The sequence below is a fragment of the Hippopotamus amphibius genome, chromosome 17 (genome assembly GCF_030028045.1).
Source record: "Hippopotamus amphibius kiboko isolate mHipAmp2 chromosome 17, mHipAmp2.hap2, whole genome shotgun sequence".
Taxonomy (NCBI): Eukaryota; Metazoa; Chordata; class Mammalia; order Artiodactyla; family Hippopotamidae; genus Hippopotamus; species Hippopotamus amphibius.
This window is the reverse complement of record NC_080202.1, coordinates 7,440,495-7,463,771: the sequence shown is the minus strand read 5'-3', so window position 1 is coordinate 7,463,771 and position 23,277 is coordinate 7,440,495. Positions and strand designations below refer to the sequence as shown.

At 55.4% G+C, this 23,277-nt stretch overlaps 1 protein-coding gene and 1 non-coding gene across 2 annotated transcripts in view; one reads left to right on the top strand and one right to left on the bottom strand.

The window, feature by feature from the left end:
- The window catches only part of NTN1 (netrin 1), a 179,699-nt gene that overhangs the window by 105,280 nt on the left and 51,142 nt on the right, over nt 1–23,277 (top strand). The window contains exons 3-4 of the mRNA XM_057716091.1: nt 5,912–6,100; nt 19,938–20,087. Coding sequence (XP_057572074.1) covers nt 5,912–6,100; nt 19,938–20,087 — 339 coding nt within the window. The remainder of the gene's footprint in view (nt 1–5,911; nt 6,101–19,937; nt 20,088–23,277) is intronic.
- LOC130841167 (U6 spliceosomal RNA) lies at nt 10,827–10,932 on the bottom strand. Its single transcript, XR_009050202.1, has one exon. It is a non-coding gene; the product is annotated as a U6 spliceosomal RNA (small nuclear RNA).

Below are 23,277 nucleotides of genomic sequence, written 5' to 3'. Positions count from 1 at the left end.
AACATCTTATGTGTGGTTGAGTAGGTCTTGTGGTCCTCACCCAGCAGCCACAGACCAAATTAGCAAAGGAACTGGTGAGGGAGCCAGTCCCTGTCCCCCACCCTGTAAGCGACAGATGTCCCCCATGTCCCCACCCGCCCCGGTGGCCTGGACGTGTAGAAATCTGTCGCTGATCACGGCAGGTCTAAGAGCTGCATTTTCTCAGGCACTCAGGCAGCCCGGGCTGGGGGCTGGTTTCCTGCCTACAAAGCCTGCAGCCTGCGGATGAAGCCGTACTTGGGTCAGTTATCTGGGGTGGTCTGGCTGCAGATGTGTTGAGTCCAGAGTTCCCTGCTGTGCTGCAGAACTAACCTGGGCAACCTTCTTGAAAGGACTGGCCTGGAAGGAAAGCGAGAGCGTTAGGATCAATCCTGTGTGCAGGCGGGGCCCTGTGCCGAGCCTAGAGCTCCAAGGGGTGGGAGGGGCATCACCCGAGGCCCAACCTGTTGCACGAGAGCCCCTGAGCCACGTGAAGTGTAGGGAAGCCGGGACGCGAGTCGCTGAGAGACAGGGCCAGGATCCGGCTTCGCAACAACCGCTGGATTCTTTCTGGGCGTGGGAGAGCCCTGGTGGGATTGGAGGTTAGAGCAGCAGGCTTTTCGGAAGAGAGCCAGCATCTGTGTCTGGTCAATCAAACCAGCGGATGCGGACTCAGTCCCCATTGTGCGTGGGGTCCCAGAAGGAGTCCAGGGCATCCTAATGTGGCCTCTTCTCCTTAGAGCACTGCAGTCTGCTTGAGCAGACAGAAGCTAAATCAGTGAGTTAAGGCAGCAGGACAAGTTTAAAGTAGTTCAAACCAACAAGAAAAATGTCACAAGTGCCACGAGGCTGTGCCTTGGTGGAGGGTATTGTCTAAGCAGACCACACAAGCCTCCATCTGTCCTGCATTTTTACCTATCCACTCACCTAACCTATCCACCCACCCACTCACCCATCCACCCACCCCCTCACCCGTCCACCCATGCACTCACCCATTCATCTACCCATCATCCATCCACCCACGCACCCACCCATCCATCATCTGTTTATCCATCTACTCATCTACCTACCCACGCACTCACCCATTCATCTACCCATCATCCATCTATCCACCCATCCATCCTCTCTCTTGCTTTCTTGTTTTTGCTCTCTCTCATTTGTATAATGAAAGTATATCGAGGTCTGCTCTGGGCTGAAGGATATAAGGGCAAACACTGTCCCCATCCTCCAGGAACCAAGACCCCCGAGGGGAGCATCTGTCCCACTTTATCTGAGAGCTTGCTGCCGGGAGTGCTCTTCTGCCCCTCCCTCTGAGAGACCGGGAGCCTCTGTCTCCCTCATGGCCTGTGGCACAGGGCCTGGCCCAGAGCCAGAGCTCCTGCATGTGTGTTGATGGAACTGCCCCGGCGGGTGGTGAGGGGCTGGGCGGTCCAGGTTGGTGGGAGAAGTTCAAAGAAGCTTAAGGAATGATGGTGACAGGCATGTGTTAAAATAGGACCTTGCGATGGGAGAGGAAAATGGGACCTCATCTCCTGGGCCCCTTTCCCTGCCAGGTTTCGGGGTGGGGGGGGATGGGGAGCTCACTTCCTCCTCCCTCCTGCCCCATGTTGTGCCCCTGGGTCTGAAATGCAGCCACACGTGAGGTGTCCTTGGCAATCCCCATGTGACACCTGAAGGAGGTCACAGAGCTTGGGGTCCAGGCCAGAACAGCTCCCTCTGGGTGGCCTGGGGACCCCTGGACAGGACACAGAGCCCCCCAGGGCTCCTCATAAGCGGTGCTGCCCTCTGCCCTCTCTTCTCTCTGGCCTGACCTCTCTGTTCTCACAAAGCTGCCCTTGCCTTCCCGCCTTGAAATCTGATAATGAAACTAATACCCAATATTTTTGCCTCCATGACAGGCAGGAGATAAACAGGAAGGCATGAGGGATTAAGGTGTCTTTCCAAGGAAGGGGCAGGGGACAGGCTGGGAGCTGGGCGACATCTCTCTGGAGCCAAGGGATCCAGATGTGAGCTGCTTTGCCTGACGCATTTTTCCATTTGTGCAGAGAAAATAAAACAAAGAGAAAAGAAAACAAGCCGTAAAATACTTTGCAGAAGCCTGAGCGTGGGCAATTGCCACTGATGTCCCTTGACAGCTCCAAGAGGAGGGGGACAGGGCAGGGGTGGGGGGGAAGCCCTGTCTTTTGATGTTTGGCCTCTGAACTTTCTTTTGTGGGACCAGCTGTTTGGGAAGAACTTTTGTTGGTGTAAGGTGCATATGGAAGAGAGGTATCAGCCAGAGGTTCCGTTCGGGGTGGGGAAGGGCGCACTGAGCTCCCAGGAGGGAATGAGGGACAGCTGGCTGACTTTACAGATGTGGACGTGGGCTTAGCATCTGCCCTCAAGAAGGACCAGAAGATGCTGCTACTGAGGACTTTCCCGTACCTGAGAAGCCTGAGGAAATGACACCCTGCTGATCCTTCTAGATCCCTGTGTCAAGCCCTGTGACTTCTGTCCTAGTAGGAAAGATGCAGCTTGTGAGCTGTAGTCTAGAGCCAGCTGTTCCTTCCAGTGATGTGGGCCCTTTCCTCTGGGGCAGTGGGCCAGGAGCCGGAAAACCTGGCTTCTAGTCCTGGGCCCCCATTTCCTGGCTCGGTGTTACTCGGCTCGTAAGTCACTTAACCCCGCTGAGCAGCCCCCTCTCACCCTAGTCTGGCTGAGTGAGACCACAGTGACAGTGAACTTGCATCTTTTCCTGTGCTGGTAGGCAGGGCATAGCTGAGGAAGTTTCTTTGCACCTGGTTGAACTCAGCCCTTAGGGCTGGAGGTGATGAGAGGACATTTGTAAGGCTCTCAGGAGTCACTCTCTGGCCTTATTTGGCTTCTAGATGCTTCTTCCAGACCTCAGGCATCAGCTGGGGTCTTTTCTCTTGTTTCACACACAGCCACTCCTCTAAAGCCCTCGTCCGTCTCTACTTGTAAATTGTGTTGATTTGGAGGGCGATTCTAGGAAGAATATTTAAAGAAGCTTACCATAACATCTGAGAGAAAAATTAGAGGCAAAATATTTTAAATCACAAAAGTAATGTGAATAAGAAACTGGTGAAAATATTTGCAGCTTGTATGTAAAAAAGACAAATGGAGACAGCATAAGAAAAAAACCCACCTTATTTGAAATCTGGGCAAATGGCATGAACAGGCAATGCCTACACACACAAAAAGAAATAAGAAAAACAAACACATGGAGAAATGTCCAACCTCACTGGTAATCAAAGACATGCAAATTAAAATCGTGTGTGTATGTGTGTTTTCCAGATGAATTGGCAAAGGTTAAAATAAAAGAATGCTGATACCAAATGCATTTTGTTATTCTTTTCAAGGGTGTGGAGAAATAGGAGCTCTCACATCCTGCTGGTGGGAGAGTAAACTAGGACAGCGTTTCTTGAGGGCAACTGAGACCTCAAGTTAAAAACACCAAAATTTAACCTAGCGATTCTGCCCTGGGAAATTTAGCATACGATAGTCATCAGAGCGGAATACAAATGTGCATATTCAAAGGTAGTTATTTATAATAGTGAAAAACTGGAAATAACTGCCCAGTCGGGGACGGCCCTGCTTTTAACTACCTCAGCTTCTGATTCCAGGGAGCCCATTTCGTGTATCCATATAGTGGAGAACTTTCAAAACTATGAAGGACATTATCTGACATTAAAAAATGTTCGTCATTATGAGAAAATAGACGAGGAAGTATGACCCATGTGTGTAGGAAAGAATTAAATAGCTCCACAGCTGAGCAAATGTTAATTAAAGCCTGCAAGGAAAGTATTAACAGCAGTTGGTGGAAATTAGAGTGCACCTTTTTTTTTTTTTTTAACCTTTCTGCTTTTGTTTTTCAAGTGTCTGGTATTAAACACATATTTCTTTAACAATTACATAAAATGCGGTTTAAAACAAGCTTAGCACAAAAGCAAGGGCGAATCGTGTTGTAGAGTGAGCAAGATTAGGCCGTATTTAAGCTGGCGATATCCCAGAGTTAGAAGCCTAAAGAAGAAGCAGGTAATAGTGTCACAGGGTAATACGAGGAGGGCTGTGTGGGGGCCGTGCTGGATGCCTGGGGAGCTCAGAACCACCACTGCCCTCCCCCCCGCCGGGCCAACAGTGTGTAAGCCAGGCTGGTGGGAGGTGAAGATCGGCCTGAAAGTGACATTGAAACCAAGACACATTGGGGTGGGGCGCATTGGGAGATTGGGATTGCTATATATACATTACTAATAAGAAAAAAAAAACCAAATTGTACACTTGAAATATATGCAGTTTATTGCATATCAATTACATCTCAATAAAAGTTCTGGGGAAAAAAAAAACCGAGACATAGAGGACGAGAAGGATACAGGCAGATGCGGAGGGGGCTTGAGAGCAGAGGGTCCTAGGAGGCAAGGAACAGCATATGCAAAGCCACAGAGGGGCCCCTCCCACGCTGCATGCTCCAGAAACAGAGAAAGTTTGATACAGCTGAAGCGTCCGAGGAGAGGGGCGTGAGCAGAGCTGCAGTGGGAGGGAGAAGCAGGACCTGTTCATTCAGAGCCCTGGAGGCCGTGTTAAACGATTTAGATTTTATTCAGCGGGGAGCCACTGAAAGATTTTAAACAGGTACTGGACATCCTCAGATAGGTGCTTAGAACTCCTGCTCTGGTTACAGTGTTGGGAGCTTGGAGGGCTCGGCTCAGGTGACAGAGGGGCCGAGCCCTGATGGATGGAGAGCAGTGAATGGGCTTGGGGGAGGACCTCTAGGTCCGCATAGAAACCCCAAAGCAGCAGCTGGAAATGTGGATTGGGAGTCAGGAGTGCATAGGTGGGCCCTGCTGTGAAGGGTGAAGAAGGCAGACCCGGGAGAGCAATCAGAGCAGAGAGAAAAGGGTGCTGAGTCCAGAGGAGCATGTGAGGAACAGGCAGAGGGAAGCAGGATTAGGCAGGAGGAGGACCATGGGGAGGATGCTGAGGGCCTGTCCAGAGACCCCAGCGGCCCGGAGCGTGGGCCACCACGTCATGGGAAGTCGTGCAAGTCAATGGTGGGAGGGGAGGTGGTGCGGCAGGGCCCCAGCCCTCAGTGGCAGGAGGGAAAAGGGGAGTCCAGCGCAGTGGTTGGAGCTCCAGGAAGTGGGGAGTGTGCGTGGGCAGAGGTGACGCTCGGAAGTGGCGCATGTGTCTGCTCCGGCCGCTGTGATAAGATGCCACCCACCGGGCGCTTAACCACCACACGTTTATTTCTCATAATTCCGAGGCTGGAGTCAAGATCCAAGTGTGGGCAGAGTTGGTTTCTCCTGAGGCCTCTCTCCTTGACTAGCACCCCTGCCATCTCTCTGTGTGTCCAAACTTCTTCTTTATAAAAAGAGGACACCAGTCAGATTGGACTAGGCACACCCTAATGTCCTCATTTTAATGTAATCATCTCCTTAAAGGCCCCATCTCCAGGGTAGGTCCTCTGCCAAGGTCTCTCCAAATGCAGTCACATTTGGAGGTTCTGGGGTTAGGGCTCCAGCATATGAGTAGGGTTGGGGCGCGGGGGGCAGGGAGTGGGACACAGTCCAGCCCATAACAAGCAGGATTTGGGCACAAGGAAGATGCCAGCCGCACCTCCCAGCTCTGACGCGTGTGATGGTTAGGGGGTGGGGGTGGGGATCGTTTGAAGGAAGTGAACCGTCTCCGCTGGAGGGGGAAGCAGGCGCCTGGCGATGGCTCAGGTACTGCCAGGTGGTCAATACCTGCTGATGGATGCAAACAGGGGAGCCAAGGAAAAAGCTCCCGGAGGAAAGGCCGCCTCGGGGTCGGGCAGTGGAGGAAGGGGAGCTGCGGGGACAGGGTCTCCGGCGCCCCTCCTGACCCCCTTCTTGACCGGTGTCCCTGTCTCCCACAGCCTGTAACTGCAACCTGCACGCCCGGCGCTGCCGCTTCAACATGGAGCTTTACAAGCTGTCGGGGCGCAAGAGCGGGGGCGTCTGCCTCAACTGCCGCCACAACACGGCCGGCCGTCACTGCCACTACTGCAAGGAGGGCTACTACCGCGACCTGGGCAAGCCCATCACCCACCGCAAGGCCTGCAAAGGTAGGCGGGGCCTGGGCCGCCCCTCCCCCTCCCCCTCCCCCTCCCCTCTCCCTTCTCCTCTCCCCTCTCCTCCTCCTCCTCTTTCTTTTTTCTCGTCCCCACGCTGAGATCATCTCACGCAGGCACGCACGCACGCACGCCCTCCAGGTATCTGGAGGTGTGTGCCGGAACAAAGGGGCGGTGGAGAAATGGCTCCGGGAGAAGAAAGGAGGTGGGATCCCCGCGAGGGTGCAGGGCTCCCGGCCCCGCCCCGCCCCCTCCGTCCTCACAGGTGTGCCGCATACCACAGGGCGGGGGTCCTGTTCGCCGGGCTTACCTTCGGCACAAAGGGCTCTCTTTCACCAAAACCACGCAGATGCATTTCTTTGACTGTGTGCCTCCGCCGCCCCGCCCCCCCCCCAGCCCCCCACACTCACCCAGATGCGCACCTTCACAGTGATGTCGGCAACTGGGCGGGGGGCGGAGCAGGGCAGGAGCTCAGAAGGAACATTTAATCCACCTGCAAATAGTTTCACTTCTCAGGACAAAAAAATTAAAGGCAGACGGAGCACCGTATTTTCGTCCACTGAAGCAAGCAGTAATGTTTTCACTTTCTGCTGTTTGTTTTCTCCTCCGAACAAAACTGAAGCGATGGTCTGATGACTCAGAGGAGTTGATGAAATGCCAGGGAATTCAGTGACCCTGGGGGAGGGGAGAAGTGCTCCCCCTCACCAGCATGTGCTTCTGGGAGTTCCAGGAACCAGGGCTCTCTGGGTCCAAAACTTGGGGCCTAGAGCCACAGCTTGCTGTGAACATGACTTCCTGAGAAGATATTTATTTCTGGGGGGCTCTTGGGCCACCAGCCAGCATGGTTGGGATCCTCACGTGGGCCTGCAAAGACCCTGACATGGGAGAGACCCAAGCCAGGGAAGACTTCGGCCCAGAGGATGAGCTGCAGCAGAGAAACCCTCCTGCAGCCACTGCTTAGCCTTGGATGAAGCCAAAGTATCATCTTCTTAACAGGAAATCCACCAGATGTTGGGCACTTGTGTGCAGGACCGATTACATAATTCGCGGGGTCCCAGTGCAAAATGAAAATACAGGGCTTCTTGTTCAGGAACTGCGAAGAATTTCAAAATGGCAAGCACAGTTTCAACCAAGCGTGTGCCCTTCTGAGTGTGGGGCCCATGAAGCCAGCCCTGCTTGGGCAGAACGCTGTTCTCCAAAAAAACGGTCCCCGGTCTGTCTTCTCCTAGAGAAATCCCTTGGATTCCAAATGAGCAGAGATGAGTAGGGTGGATTCCAGCACACAAGCAAGCTCTCCTTCCAGATCTGTGGACCTAAGGCTGCCTCTGGTGGTTGCCGAGAGAAATTTAAGCATAAAGGTAGCTGGGCTGTTTCCACATTAAAAAGGAACTAACTGATCAGGTGAGAATCCCCAGGGAGATTTTGAGCAGGGATGGAGAAAGTGACCTGGGCAAAGAGACCCAAGAAACATCTACGATGGCAGGAAGGCAGGGGCACCAGGGAAGGAGGGCTTTGGGTTTTCAGAGAACGTAGCTGGAAGGTGGCCAGCGCCTTGTGCCCAAATGTTTGTTGTCTCTTTTCTACAGAAGAAACTGAAGCCCGGGTCTTGTAAACAACTGGTTGCACACAGATTTCTTGGGAACTTGGCCAAGGAAATTTAATCAACATGGCCCAGTCAGGTGGGCAGCCCTATGCCGGTAGATAAGAAGGTCTGGGTTGTGTCTGGAAGGGCAGTGGTCGCTTCCTGCCATGCCAGTTTCTGCTGTCGGAGCAGGAAAGGCATGCCCCCTGGGGAGTCAGGCAGGAGTAGGGCATTGGTCATCTTGCCATCTGCCTGCCCTGCCTTTCCTCTGTTGCTGAGGGGAGGGACGAGGCCCGTGTGTGGCCTGTCACTGCAAGGAGCGAGCTGTCAGGAGGCCGTGGGGTCCTGGGAACCTGCAGATCGTCCTCCAGGGCTCTGCCATTCTGGTTAAGCGGTGTGGAGATGCCGCCTTTCTTTGCTGGTTTCCAGGAGGCACAGATGGAGGTAGACAAGGGTGTGGTCTTTTTCAAATCCTGTAGACAGCCTGGGTGGCTGTGTCCTTTCTCCCAGCCCTGAACAGCAGCTGGTTTGGTGGTAACACTGGGAGAAGAACCCATGAAAGAGGAGAAGATGGAAAGATGGAATCTGCTCAGAAGGACACTTGCTTATTCTTCTGGGGAAATGTGGCGGTAAAGGGTGGGACTCTCCGTGTCTTCTGATTGGTGAGGAAAGACAACGTTTCAAGGATCCTGCCTCCTGATTGGTGAGGAAGAGCATTGCTGCAAAGGCCCTGCTTGGTGATTGGTAAGAAAAGACAATGCTTAAAGATCTGCTCTCTGATGGTGAGAAGAAAAATGTGACCTGAAAAGTCCTGCCGTTTCCTTGGTGAGGAAAGTCATCTTTTGAAAGTTCTAGATCTTTCTCCTCAGGTCTGTTTTTCCTGGTGTCACCTCCTTAGGGGATGTGGGAACTTTGCGCAATTCCCCTTCCAAAGAAAGACCCTGAGATCTTGGCAGGAACCAGCTGTAGGAGTTCAGTTGCCGGCAAGGGGATGTGTACCCTTGAGAGCTTCAGACAGGGGTCTCTCCATCACCCCCTGAGGAGTCTGCTGTCTTGTCTTCCCAGGGCCGGATGGTGTAAAAAAACGGTTGCCTTGGTGGAAGCATTTGGTCCCCGCATTTTGATCTCTGATGGTTTGCTGTCAGGGGGTTCCAAAATCATGTAGATGTGGAAGGTTGCACTTCTTTGCTCTGTTTCAGATGCATTTCATGGAAATGGGACAACCGGCAGTGCCTCTTGACTCAAGTTGGCTGTTGATCTGAGGGTTCTTGGGAGTAGCCATCAGGGCCCCTTTACCCCCACTGCCACCCGACTTCCCAGGGCCTGGGAGGAGCCCCAGGCAGGGGGCTGAGGCCACCCATACACTGCTGGTGATTGGCTGACTCCCGACCTTGTTCAGTTGAGAGCGGGGGTGGACTAGACAAGAACGGCTTGGAGCAAGGGCATTCCATCGCAAACATCATTATGCCGTTCCCCATTTGAAGTTTCATAGCAACAAATTTGTTGGGTTCTTCCTCCCCTCCCCTAGTGGAGACGCAGGCCGGGGCTGGCAGGGCTGGCGCACACAAAGGGCTGTAATCTACATGCCCAGGGAGCAGGCGGCCGCACTCTCCGCTATTCAGCGCAATTTCACAGCACTGGGAAGGCCTCATTATGGCGCGGGCTGTTGTCCTATACAAAGTCAGACGAGATGAATTTCTCCCCTTTCTCCGCAGAAGGGTGTGTGAACGATACTCGTCCTGGAATCTGTCAAAAGATAGGCGGTTTTGTTTACCATTTGTCTTCTTTATGGACTTGGGGGCTCTCTCTCTTTCCAGCCGGGAAAGAAGACGTTACCATTTAACCATTTCAGCCATGCCTCCACTTAAACGATATGAATTTATCATCTCCCCAAACCAGCTGTGATGGATAAAGACATTCCAGGAGTCTCCCGTGAACCGAATTGTGATGAGAAGGAAGAGATTACCCACCGCATCTGGCACCCCCGCTTCAAAACCCCCTGTTTCTTTCCCTCATGGCCCTGGCCCCTGTAAGTCCACAGTCACCATGGCTGATTGCAGGCTGCTAAGAAGGGCCCACTGCCTGAGTCCTCAGAAGGTATGGGCGGCAGCGGGCAGAGGCCTGCAAGGGACCACACTGTCTTCACCAGGGCCTCCTTGCTGCTCCCAGCCACCCCTGTTTCTTGCAGCAGCTCTGGCAAGGGTTGGGGAGGAAGCGAGCATCTCGGAACACCACCTGGGCTCCCCGACCACGCTGCTGTGTAACCAAGGCTGAGGACCAGGGCAGTGGGAGAGTAAGAAACGAGTACAGTGACCTGCTGTTGTGTTGAGAAAGGGAATACTCACAGGTGGCCTAGGATTTATTCTTTAGAGGAGAGAGACTTATTATCCATAAATTTCAACGTTTTAATGGCTCTCTTGATGAAAACTGGGTGGAGGGGGGTGTGTGTTTAAAATTGTGAAAATTTAAAGCTTGCTGGTAAGGCTGGGAGCTTAGTTATGCAGCCTGATGCTCCAGTGTCCAGATGAAGGCTGGGATTGGATGGTCATTACTGCTAGATTGTGTGTGTGTGTGTGTGTGTGTGTGTGTGTGTACACGTATATGTCTAGATCTGCTCATCTGAGGATTTAGTCACTGCACATTTAGGAACCTGGGTAGTGTCCATGCAGTGTACAAAAGCTGAAAAGCCACAGAGATGCCCTTTCGATGTGTGGGCTCCTCATCACATTTCCTTTCCCTGGCATCCTCTTGGGGGTGCAGGGAAAAGGCTTGGTCATCTTGGCAGGAAGGTACTCAGTGGCTGGAGCAGCTCCCAGCTCAGAGGACAGAGACCACAATCCAAGGGTCCAATCAAGGCCACGGGGAGAGAGACAGTCAGAGGAGAGGAAATCCCCCATGGAAGAGCTCAGCTGCGGCTGTGGCCTGTGTTGGTGCATCCTTCCCTGTTCCCTGGGGACCACGGGGGTCAGAATCCTGATCTCCAGATTTGCTTCAGGCTCAGAGCCCAAGAGCCTCACACAAGTTTCGGGACTTTAGTCTCCTCGTCTGTGAAATCATATTCAGATTTGTGGTCTCTGAGTTCTATACAGCTTTGACAGGCCACATAATATGTGCTCTTTTTTTTCTTTTTTTATTTTTTTAAATATGGAACGCTTCACGAATTTGCGGTCATCCTTGCACGGGGACCATGCTAATCTTCTCTGTATCGTTCCAATTTTAGTATATGTGCTGCCGAAGCGAGCACATACGTGCTCTTTTTAAAAAGAAATCATAAATTTAAAAAAATCTTATGGGTCCCTGATACAATAGGACAGTGTCTCCATCTCATTCCCCTGGACCTCCCTGGCCAGTTTCTTCACCTCCCTGGGTGTCAGTCCCCTTGTCTCTGAAGCTTGCTCACATCCTGATTCTTTTTTTTTTTTTTTTTTTTTTGGCACACGGGCTTAGTTGCTCCATGGCATGTGGGATCTTCCTGGAGCGGGGATCGAACCCGTGACCTCTGCATTGTCAGGCGGATTCTTAACCACTGCGCCACCTAGGAAGCCCTCACATCCTGATTCTACACGAACTTCCCTGGAGGATCCCCAGGGGTCCCCGGTCTGAGCAGAAAAGCCTCCTGATGGTGGCCCTCAGCCAGTTAACAGGGACATTTTACTGGGGAAGTAGCTTCTGTTACAGAAGAGCAGCAGGCGGGGCCTCAGCCACAGGCTAGGGATGAAGAGCTTTTAAAAGTGTGGAACTTGGAGTTATTGAGACCAGGGTGCAGATTCTGCCTCAAGGCAAGGTACTTACTCTTTGATGCCTCAGTTTTCCCACCTGAAAATGGGCCTAATAATAGTCCCTCCTCCCTCCTAGGGTTATGGTGTCAGTTAAATGAGATGATGCAGAGAAGGAGCCTGGCACGTGGTGTGCACACCACGCTGGTGAGCCGTTCTGATTATTAGTACGAGCGGAGGAAAAGAGAATAACCAGGGGGCCCCTGCCATTGCCAGCGTGCACACCAGATGCAGACCGTTCCTTTGGCTCCCGTGGCCTGAGTTCTTTCAGTGAGTGTGGTGCCCAGGACAGCTGGTCCCTCTCACTTGAGGGGCTCAGCCCCAGGGTGGACTTGAAGGCCGATTCCCACCGGACTGGGCAGGCCCCCAGGGATTTGCCCTAATGCCGTTGCACACCCTTGCTTTAGGAGCAACATTGACAAATGACTCAAATAGCGGAGACGGGTGCCTGGCAGCTGCGGGCGGAGGCCCTGAGCAGAGGAGGTGGGGATGAGGTGTTTGCATCCAGACCTGGTTCTGAAGGTGCTGCCAAGAAAGACCTGACGCATCTGAGGGGCTCCGGATGGACCTGGGGCTCAAAGTTGGATGTGAGGCCCGAGCTGGTCCTCACTGCGGTCACCCAGGTGCTCCAGCACCTCCCCCACTGCCCTGTCCAGCCCCTGCCCGAGCCTGTGCGTGCAGACAACACACACACACGCACACACGGAACTATCTGTAGGACCTGTGCTTTTCGCCTCAGCTGTAAATCAGGTGCAGGAAGACTATAGTTAATTAGATCACGGAGGAGCAAATGACCCAGTTTGGGATAACGGGGCTCCCCCTTCCCTTCTGCTGTCTGCATCTCTGTCCGAAAGCACAGGGGAAGGGAAGGCCGTGCAACTCGAAACGTTTCTTTTTTTTGTGCCTCCTTAGCAGCTGCTGGGAGGGGGAGAAGCAGAGCCTCGGAGGAGGAGGACCCAGACAGCTGAGATGAAGTTTGTGGGTTATCTGTGAATTTAAATTATCCTCATCCCCTCATTAACACAGAGAATTTAGGAGTGGGGCGTGTTGGTCCTGGAGGTTGCCGGTGATCTCGGATGTGAGGGGACGGTCATAGCTTTGTGCCCCTCCTACTTTCCTCCAGATAGGCGGGGTCTGTGAAACGGCCTCTTCCCCACCGAGGGGGCGGCACATTGGCCCTGAGCGCGTGCACTGATTCAGCCTGTGTTCTCGGAGCGTGTGCTCCATGCGGGAACTGGGGCTGCAGTGGTGACCAGGAGAGACATGTTCCCGTGGAGCTTGTGTTCTGGAGGGAGGTTGATGATGGAGAGGAAAAAGTAAGCCCAGGATTATTATAGATTGTGGTGAGTTACGTGGAGGAAATAAACAAGGTGCAAAGAGAGAGTGTAACAGAGTATAAGTGGCGGGGGTTGGGGGAGATTGGTGGGTGCGGCAGGGGGGTGCGGAGCCTCTCTACAAAGCATCCTGGAGGACCTCTCTGAGGATGGGATGGGACCTGGAGTGTGAGGAGCAAGCAGCCACGTGGGTACCAGTGCCTGGAAGCAGGAAAGGGCTGGAGGGCTGTCAGTCAGCAGGGAGGTGAGGGAGAGCAGGGTGAGCTCAGGGGAGGGCAGGGGGGAGGGGGCCCCATTCCAAGAGCCGTGGAAGCCACCGGAGGCCTGAGGATCAGTGACTGGAGTGACACGTCCAGCTTACCTTGCAAGAAGCTCCTGCTATGAGACATGCTGCCGAGGGGAGAGAATAGCTGTGCATCACATATCCGACCAAGGACTTGAACCCAGGCTATGTAGAGGACTCTCAGAACTCCACAATAAGACAACCAAGCACTGGGCTAGAAATGGGTAGAGTGCTTGAACAGATACTTAGCAAAGATCCAGGGATGGCAAGTAAATACCCAGACCCTCATTTGTCTGCATTAGGGAAATGCAGATGAAAACCACAGCGAGATGCCATTACCCACCCATTAGAATGTCGGGGGAAAAAAAAGCCCTGACAGTCCCGAGCACTGGCGCAGACGTGTAGTAACCGGAAGTCTCATACGTGACTGGGGAATTCAAAATCGCGCAGCCTCTCTGGAAAAGAGTTTTATAAAATTAAGCATAGACCTGCCACCATACCCAGCAATGCCTTCCTTGGGTATTTATCCCAGAGAAACGAAATCTATATTCACACCAAAACCTGCTCACGGATGCTGATAACCGTGTTATTCCCACTGCCAAAAACTGGAAACAACCCAGCTACGCTCCGGTGGGTTTATGGACACAGCCAGTGGGGCATCCGTATTGTGGAATCCGACTCGGCAAGGCCAGTGAACGCGCTGTTGATTGACACAGCAGCACGGACGCATCTCGAATGCATTGGGTGTAAAGGAGGCCAGTCTCAAAAGATGACCTACTGACCCCGTGGAACATACTGTACCTCCGTGTATCTTACATACCGCACATCCCAGAAGAAGACAGTCTGAAAAGGCCAAGCTGCAGGGATGGAGAATAGGTTCTGGGTTGCCAGGAGAAGGGGGGTGGGGTGGGGTGGATCACGGCAAAGGAGGAGCCCAGGGGATTCTTGGGAGTGTTGGGCTGTTCTGTGTCCTGAGTGTGGTGGTGGCTGCAGGACTCTGTGCGTGTGATAAAGCCCATAGGACTGGACAGCACAAGCGGTTTCTCTCCCGAACTTGATTCTTTGCAGCCTGGAGGCCTTGTGGGCACTGGAAGGGGCATTTCTGTCAGACCCTAGCTGGGAAGGGCTGCCTCTGACACCTGGCATTTGGCACTTTCTTCTTCTTTTTTTAAAAATTAATTAATTTTTGGCTGCGTTGGGTCTTCGTTGCTGTGTGCAGGTTTTCTCTAGTTGTGGTGAACGGGGGCTACTCTTCGCTGCGGTGCTTGGGCTTATTGCAGTGGCTTCTCTTGTTGTGGAGCACGGGCTCTAGGCGTGCGGGCTCAGTCGTTGTGGCACGTGGGCTCAGTCGTTGTGACGCACGGGCTTAGTTGCTCCCTGGCACGTGGGGTCTTTCCAGACCGGGGATCGAACCCATGTCCCCTGCATCGGCAGGCGGATTCTCAACCGCTTTCTTCTTAAAGGGCAGGAATAGCGGGCTCCCCGTATGCGTGGGGTGGGCAAGGACGAGGCCGTCCATGGGCAGGGCCCCTGGAGAAGCTCCTGGTGCAGCCTTGCTCCTCTGACCCCGTGCCAGCCTCCCGCGCGCTCATCCTGGGCACCTAGCTCGCTCCCCGCCTGAGGCCTGCGAGGGCCGCCCTTTTGCAAACGGCCCTCAGGTTGATTCGTCCATGAGAACAGTTGTGGGATCAGAGCTGGGAGGGATTCTAGCCATCACGGAGGCCCCGATAACTGCTCCACCGGTCTGCTGGGGTGTTGGGGGCCCTCGGAGACACGGCTTCCCTCCCCCAGCAGAGGCAGCAGCTTCCGCAGGGGAGCCGGGGCGTGAAAGGGCCCCCAGGCTGGCTGGGTGAGCGGCAGGACAGTCCGCCTCCTCCTGAGGCCTCGGACACGCCTGGGCAGGGCCCCTCGGGAAGAAGACACTTCCCTGAGGTTGCACACGCGCTGTGAGTGTGCTCGGGGGCTCAGAACAATGTACCATAGGCCGGGGCTTAAACAACAGACATTTATTTCTCACGGCTCTGGGGGTTGGAAGTTCAAGATCAAGGGGGCAGCAGGACTGGTTCCTTCTGAGACCTCTCTCCTCAGTTTGCAGACGGCTGTCTTCTCCCTGTGTCCTCACGTGGCCTTCCCTCTGTGTCTGGGTCCTAATCGTCTCTTCTTATGAGGACACCAGTCATATTGGGTAGGGGCCTGCCCTGATGACTGAATTTTACCTTCATCACCTTCATCACCTCTTTAAAGAGTTTGTCTGCAAGTACGGTCACATCCCGAGGGGCTGGGGTTAGGACTCCAACATTTGAATTCTGGGGGGGACATAATTCAGTTCCTAACGTGAGTCTGGTCCCTCATGACCGGCTGGAGGCCTTGGTGGCGGCTGCGAGATGAGGTTTGGTGCTGTGGTGGTTCTGTCTCCCCGTCCTGCCTGGAGCTGCTCCAGGGGCTCTGGGTGCCAGGGCTGCTCTCTTCTCCTCCACCCACCTGTGTCCTGGGATCACTGCCATTTGAGGGCCCCCAGAGCCTGGTCCTCAGGAAAAGTGGGTAGGTGTCCTGATAGGAGCCCGGCATGGGTTTCCTGAGCCAGGGCGTGAGCTGCAGCGGAGGGCGGCCAGCCCCAGGCCTGCGTCTCCTCCTACTGGGGGCCGTGGGCCTTCAGACATCCAGGGCAGACAGCGTCAGAGGGAGCAGGAAAGGCAGCTGCTTGGGACCAGCCTCCTGGGATCAGGGCTGCCTGCCTTCCAGGTCAGCTTTGTGGGGGCTCTCGGTGACCCTGTGCACTTCTCGTAGCTGACATCTCAGAGAGGAGATTCTGGCCCAGTGCAGCGGGTCGTGGTGTTGGACGGGGCAGCCCGTAGGTGTGGAGGGAGGGCCTGGCCGCAAGAGCACTTTCCCAGTCCCCTGGGCCAGGAGCCTGCAACAGACCATGGCAGTGGGGGTGATGGGCCCAGAGGACAGGCCATTGCCCTGCATCCCTGCAACCATGTGGAATCCAAGCCTTAGCCTGTTGAGTTGAAAGCGACTTTAGTGCAAGTATAGACCTCTGCCCTCATAGATGGGTCACCCGAGGCTCAGAGAGAGTGAGGCACTAGCCCAGGGTCACACAGCATTACTGGCAGGGCAGGGTCAGACCTGGGTCTCTTGACACCTATCTGAAACCATCTATGTGTCCTGAACTGTCCCTTTCTGGCTGATGACCCGGAGCAAGGACAGTCTGGCTTCTCCTCTGCGCCAGGAGGCCCTCCAGCCCGCGTGCTCGTGAGAAACATAATCCAGCCGTCTTCTCAGGGCCCTGGGCTTCCGCCTGGTCTCACCTTCCTCTTCATGGAAAAACCCTCTGGTAGATTGTTTCCCAGGACCAGGTGCTGCCTGCTGCGTGCGGACGGGTGACTTGCCGGGGAAGGGCCTGACCTCCTCTGAAAGGAGTGGCTGACTTCCAGGGAAACGGGAGTCACCAAACGGGCTTCCTGTGGCAGAAGATGTTCTGACCCAAACCTTATTCTCAGAAGAATCAGCGAGGCTCTGTGCTCCCCTGCCCACTGCCCTGTGCACCTGCGTGCGTGAGAATTTGTATAAATCTGTGTGTGTTTGTGTGGGTGTGTTTCGGGGTTGTGGGGCTACAGCAGGATCCCTTTGGCTTTCTCTCCCTAAGGACTAGGGCTGGGGCCTCCTATCTAACCGCTGGGCAGCTCAGACCCCCTTCCTGTGGAGTTGCTGGCCGGGTTCCTTGGTCCAAGGCTGGAGATGATCCGCTGTGGGCTGTTGTCGTCCATCAGTTCTCCCCACACCTTGAAGCTCACCCTTCTTTGCACAGAGGGTATAACTTAGGCTTTCCTTATTCGTGGGCTTTTGGGAAAAGTCTTCACTTTGGGTACATTTAGCTTGGACTTGAGGATGAGTGCAGTGCAAGTCTCTGTGTTGGGACTGCATTTGGCCACGCGTAACAGAGATGCCACCTGACCTTGGTTTTGACAGGGAAGTGTGTATTTCTGCTCGCGGAACAGGAAGTGCAAAGGGGCAGTGCAGAGATCGCAGGGGCCCTCAGTGATGTACTCAGAGATCAGGCCCTTTCAGTCTCCCAGTCTGTGGCCTCCACCATACGGTCTTGCTAATTTCACAGGCTGGTGTGAGAACCAGAAGGACTACACGTGGGAGTGTGGACGTGCTCAGGTGTTCCCAGGTGTCCCGACGTCAGTGCTTTGCTTCAGCAGTGCTCCACCTCTGGGGGTGGTCCCACCACACTGGAGGAGACCTGAGTAGCCTCCTGAGGCCCTCGACCCTCTGCCACCCTGTCGGCGTCTCTTCTTGGAGCAGTGATTTGCGTAGAAGTGCAATCAGCCTGCTGCCTCTGTGAGACAAGGGCCAGTTGCTCAGAGTCTTTGCAGGATCTTGGGAGAAAGATTTGGAAACCACACAACAAAGCACCCTCTCCTTTAACCAAAGGATGGGCCTAAGGACATCCCTGATCCATGAAGCAGACACACTGCCTTGCTGTCGCCGAGGATGGCCCTCAGCTCTGCCGACCTCAACTGGTGCCTGGCCCCTCGCCGGCAGCCCACCTGCCAGGCGGTTAAGGGGTCACCAGCTTCAAGGGACCTCAGATGAGGGCGATGCTCACTGCTCCCCCTAGAGTCTGCTCTGGGCCGGCTTCTGCCTCCGTAGAGATGACCTGGGCCTGTGGGTGACTTGGCTCTGACCCTCCAGTGACCAAACAACCTTTGGTGACCTCCTCCCAGCCGAGTCCAAGGCCCAGAAGTTACTGGCGCACAGCTGTGTTCCGTCAGCACGGAGGAGAGGACGTCTTGGCCTGGGTTTTAGGATTACCAGCAGGCTTGCGAGGCCGGCCAAGTGAGGTCAGCTGGCAGGAGTCTCGGGAGCCCACATCCGCCCGGTGCCTGCGCCCGCGGCAGGGGCTCAGGACGCTGGGGTTTTGTGCTGTGGCCCTCAGCTGTCACCAGGCCAGCTCAGAGACGCTGCCTGTGCTCTGCCGCTCTTCCCATCACAGGGCTGGCTCTAAGGTCAGAGGTCGTCTCCCACCATCCCCTCCTCACATTGTCAGCCAAACGCGCATCAAGGCTGAGTGGAAAAAATAAAAGGAAGAAGAAGAACTAAAAACCAATAGGGAATGAGCTTGAATTTAGGTAGATTTTAGACAAGTTTCTAACAGGAGGATTCACTGCTCTCTACAGGGGCAGGGTTGGGACAGTTGCACAAACTCCCCCAGGCCTGTGGCCCCTGCCCTCCTCTCACCTGACGCAGATCACCCCCCGCCCCTGGCCGGGACCCCCCACTCCCGGAGTTTCCAGAAGCCCTCACGTGTCCAGACACAACTTCGACAAACAATTCCTCACATTCCTCTCCTTTCTGCCCCCTCCCCCTCCTCCTTCCTCTTCCTAATTCTCCTCCTCCTCTCGCCACTCCTGGGCCCAAGGCCGGCTGGGAACGGCCACATCTTCACATCTTCACCCACAGCCTCCTGCCCTCACGCTGAGCTGTGTGGCTGGGGAGGTGCTAGTTTAGCTTTTTGGGGAGCTCTGAGCTCTGCTCTTGCTTAGCCTCTTGGATATTTTTTTCCCATTTGGAGTAGAAACAGAGCAGCTCTGGCACCAAGGGAAGTTGCTTCAGGTTGCCCTCCTGCAGACAACTCCCCACCCTCTCCAGACTTCCCTGGGGAGGGGGAGGGGAGAAGGCAAGGGGGGCCCCAGGGAGCGGGGAGAACGATGGCCTTCATCCTGCCTCCCCTTCCCCACCTGCGCTGAGTCCACTGCCTAACTCCAGGGAGGCAGGTGACCTGTGTCTGCAGGTCCCGCAATTCTTGCCCAAGCATCATGGAGTTGGTGGGTATCTTAGTCCGCTTGGGCTACTATAGCAAAACACCACAGACTGGATGACTTAGACAACAGACATTTCTCACAGTTTTGGAGGCAGAGAGGTCTAAGATCAAAGTGCCTGCAGATTTAGTATCTGGTGAAGGTTGCTTCCTGCTTGCTGTGTGCTTGTAGAGAGCGATCTCTCTTTCTCTTCTCATAAGGGCGCTAATCCCATCATGAGGGCCCCACCCTCATGACCTCATCTAAACCTGATTACCTCCCAAGGGCCCCACCTCCTAATGCCATCAATTGAGAGTTGGGGCTTCACCATAGGAATTTGAACGTGGAGACACAGTCATTCAGTCCATAATGGGGGGATGTTCCCCTAAACTCCTCTGGCCATTTCATCACTGGGATTGGGTCCTTGGAACACAGGGAGAGAGCCCTGGGTACAGTGTGAACTGGCGGGCAACCCCCGCTTTTTAGCCCATTCCAAACTGGGAGGAGGAATACGGTGTGCAGCAGGTGCCAGCCTGAGAATCAGGGCCTCGTGGTTTCTCCCAGCTTGGCCATTGCTTTTCTGCAAGGTCCTGGGGGGGGTGGGTCACACCTCCTTGCTGACTCCCTCTAAACTGGAAAACCCCAGGTCTCCCTCCATCAGGCCTCAAACCCAGTCCCTCCCACCCCGAGGGTCAGCAAGGAAGCCTGGGGGCCAAGTTGGCTGGGGGCAAGAGGCATGAGAGGGTGCAAACCAGCCTCTCAAGGGCAGGTGTACCCCCAATTCTGTCTCCTGTACTCGCAGTCCCCCATGGGCTGTGTAGACCTTCCTCCTGGGGCTTCGGAAGGGTCTTCCCAGGTGTCCTCCCCCCCTCCGCCCGGCAGTCCTTTCACGTCGGTCCATTCTGATTTTCATTCCCTGTTTCCAGGTAGGCAGGTGGTCCGTCATCAGAGCCTCTGGAATGTGTGTGGGGTCCGGGGTGCCGTTGGGTGGGGAGGGCGTGCTCTGGCCACTCCCGCCCTCTGACCCCCCTGTTGTGTGTTCTCCGCAGCCTGCGATTGCCACCCTGTGGGCGCCGCCGGGAAAACCTGCAACCAGACCACGGGCCAGTGTCCCTGCAAGGATGGCGTGACGGGCACCACCTGCAACCGCTGCGCCAAGGGCTACCAGCAGAGCCGCTCCCCCATCGCCCCCTGCATACGTACGCCGGGGCGCCTCCTTCTCCAGGCTGGCCTTGGGCACGGGGTCGGGGTGGGGGGCCCTCTCCGGACGCTGCTCACCCGCATCCGGGGCTGGGGGTTGTGCTCACTGAGGTGGACCTCTGCGCTCAGGGGGCCCCCCCGTGTGAGACCCCCAAGTCTGCAGGGGTCTCAGCAGAGCCAGCCCATCTGTGGCTCTCTTTTCTAAAAAGACAGAGTCTCCTGCTTCCGGGGCGGGGAAGGGAAGCAAGGCCCTCCGCTCAGCCCAGGTCCTGTTCCCATATTCCACCTTGACCCTGGGCCCGGGCTGGGGTGGGGCGGGGCCTGACCCAGGGGCTGCCACTGCTGCTGTGGGAATTCCAGTGTCCCCTGCCCCGGCCGGTTCAGAGCAGAAAGGATGGACGCCACAAGGCCTTTGAAAGAAGCCGGGCAGGGCTCCCACGGCCCTTAGGGAGGAGGGTAGCAGTGCCAAGGGTCCTGGAGGCCCCGGCAGGCCAGAGGTCGGCCCCTTAATTGCTGGAACTTGGGGAGCGGGGTGAGCAAGATGGCAGGGGCCACTCAGGGGCCTTGGCTGGGAAGAGTTTTAACATCTTACGACGGGTAGGATCGCGCAGGTGTCACGAGCTGAGGATTAGCCCCGGGTGGAAGTCAGGCCTGGGTGGGTGCTGGCCCCTGGCCTCAGCCTTGTTGCTTCCTTGCGCAGGGCTGACTTGAACCCAGAAAGGAGGGCGGAGAAGGAGGGAATCCCAGCCTACTAGGCAGACCTGGGGACAAGGCTGCTTTCCTGGAGCAGGGATTAGCTCACTCTGAGCTGGGATTTGGCCCACTGCCTGTTTTTGTGTGGCTTGATGGTGTTTTTTTGTTTTGGGTTTCTGTGGGGTTTTTTTTACCTTTTTTAAATGATTGAAACAAAAATTAAAAGACTACTAATTTATGACATGTGAAAAAGACATGAAAGGAAAAGTTTCGTGTCCATAAATAAAGTTTTACAGGATCCAGCCGTGCCCACTTGTTCACGTGCTGCCTGTGGCTGCCTTGGGGCTCTCACGGCAGAATTGAGTCGTTACAGCAGAGACCCTGTGACCTGCAGGGCCTGAAATGTGTACAGGTGGCCCTTGGCAGGAGAAGTCAGCCGACCCCTGCTTTAGGGTGGTCAGCGTCTGGGGTGGGGACTGGCTTCTCAGATCAGGCACAAGGGACTTGGAACAAATAACCTGAGGCAGAAGCAGGAGGCTGGGGGCCCCTCAGCCTGGCAGCTGCTTGGGTTTTTGGAGCAGCCCCCTAGATCTCACAGGGAACCTTCCCACATGGGGCGGGAGCCGTAGACCCCCCCACCCCTCACGTCCAGGACCCCTCAGGCTGTGTCGGGTGAGGGTGCATCAGCTCTTCCGACCGCTGTCTGTATCAGATGTCTCCGTGTTGGCAGGGGACCAGTAACAGCAGGTAACCCAAATCCAAGCCGCGGGAAACTGAGCTCGTATCCACCCAGGGCAGAGCGCGTGGAGATGGTTTTTCACGACGTCTGATTGTCAGGGTCTCACAGCTTGCAAGCCCCCTTTCCCGTCCATCCAAAAAGCTGAACCTTTTTAGAAAGCTGGGAGGAAATCAGCACCACCATCTGGGTTTGTAAAAACGTGGGGGAAGCAAACAAGGTCTCCCTTTTAGAGGGAATCAGGAGCTGTTGGGTTTCCCAGAAATGGCTGGAACCAACATTTCAAATCCCCAGGGGGAAAGGCCTTGAAATGGAGCTGATGGTTCAGAATTAGGGACAGAAACCTTGGGAGAGGGAAACTCTCGCTTTCCGACATGCTCTGTACCTTTTTCCCTTCTCTCGCAAAGGGCGGACTGATGCTGGGGCGAGCATTCCCACCAACGACCTGAAGACTGGGGTCTCCATCCTGGGGTTTCTGTGAGCTCTTCCTGCTGACACCGGGCTGCAGGTGCCCAGGCAGTGCCTTGGACACTTGTGTCTGTTTCGTCACAGCTCTGGAACCTCCGGGGCCCTCTTCTCACGTCCCAGAGCCAGGCCTAAGGAGCTGGGCTTGGGCAGCCAGGGTGCTTCCATGGCCCCTGGCCCCAGCCCTGTTCCTGGACTTGCAGGACTAGGCTGGGGCATCTGGATTTCCCTCTGGGGTGTTCCTGCTGGGACCAGGTAGCTCATGAAGGCTCAGAGAAGGCCTGGTACGAGCCCCAGCTTCTTAGTGAGCTGCTGTGGCAGGACACCTATAGCTTGTTGTCGCTGATAAAGTCACCCGAGAGCAAGGTCTGACTCCATATTGAGGGCTGGGTCCTCTGCCTGTTCCTTTGGAAGGTGCAGAGGCTGGCTTCTGCGGGTGACCCTCGGGTTTGCCCCCGTGCCCGGACATTCCATCTTGACCCCCCAAGCCTCAGGTCGCCACTGAGCTAAAGCCTGGGGGTCTGAGGGAGGTCTTACGCCTAGTAGTCTGATGGTGGCCAGAGTAAGTGGGGTTCGTGGAAGCCTCTGTGACCTCCTGTTCACATGGTCACGCAGCAGGGCAGGTGAGTCCCTGCCCCTCAGGGACTTTTGGTGCGTGGTTTGACCTCATCTGGAAAGAAGAAGCCGGAGCGGTGAAGTCTGGGTCTTTCCCAGAGACGGGCTGAAGCTCCTCACCTTTTCTGAGCACAGGGCCGGGGCTTGTGGAAACTAGTTGCCATTCTCGGTAGGAGAGGAACGGGGCTTCTGTCAGGTCCTTCTGTCTTCCTTATTGCCTGTCAGTTCTGCCCGTCGAGAAAACACCTTAGTTCGTGAGATGTGGGAACCTGGGCCAGGGGTGCGCGCCCCTGTCTGCGCGTGGAAGACCCCTCTCAGCCCCCTCACAGGCCACCCTTGCCATGGAACCCTTCCCCACCAGTGAGTCAAGATCAGACGGGGCCATGCAGCCCCATCGTGATGAGCAGGGGGCCTGGGGACCCCTCGGTCAGCCCCAGGGGCCGAGGCGAGTCAAAGACACACAGACAGCAGAGGGGGCAGGGTCCTGCCTTGCCCTCTGTCCCGTCCCTGCCAGGTGCAGGGACAGCTTCCAGAGGAGAACAGGCAGGGTGCCGGGCTCCCATGCCGGCTCTCCCGTCCTCCCTGACTGTCCTATCCTGGGGTGAGGAGCGGGGCTGGGAGGGAGGGTGCAGGACGGTTGGGAGGGGTCTCTGCTGTACTCATTCTTCTCTAACGTGTTC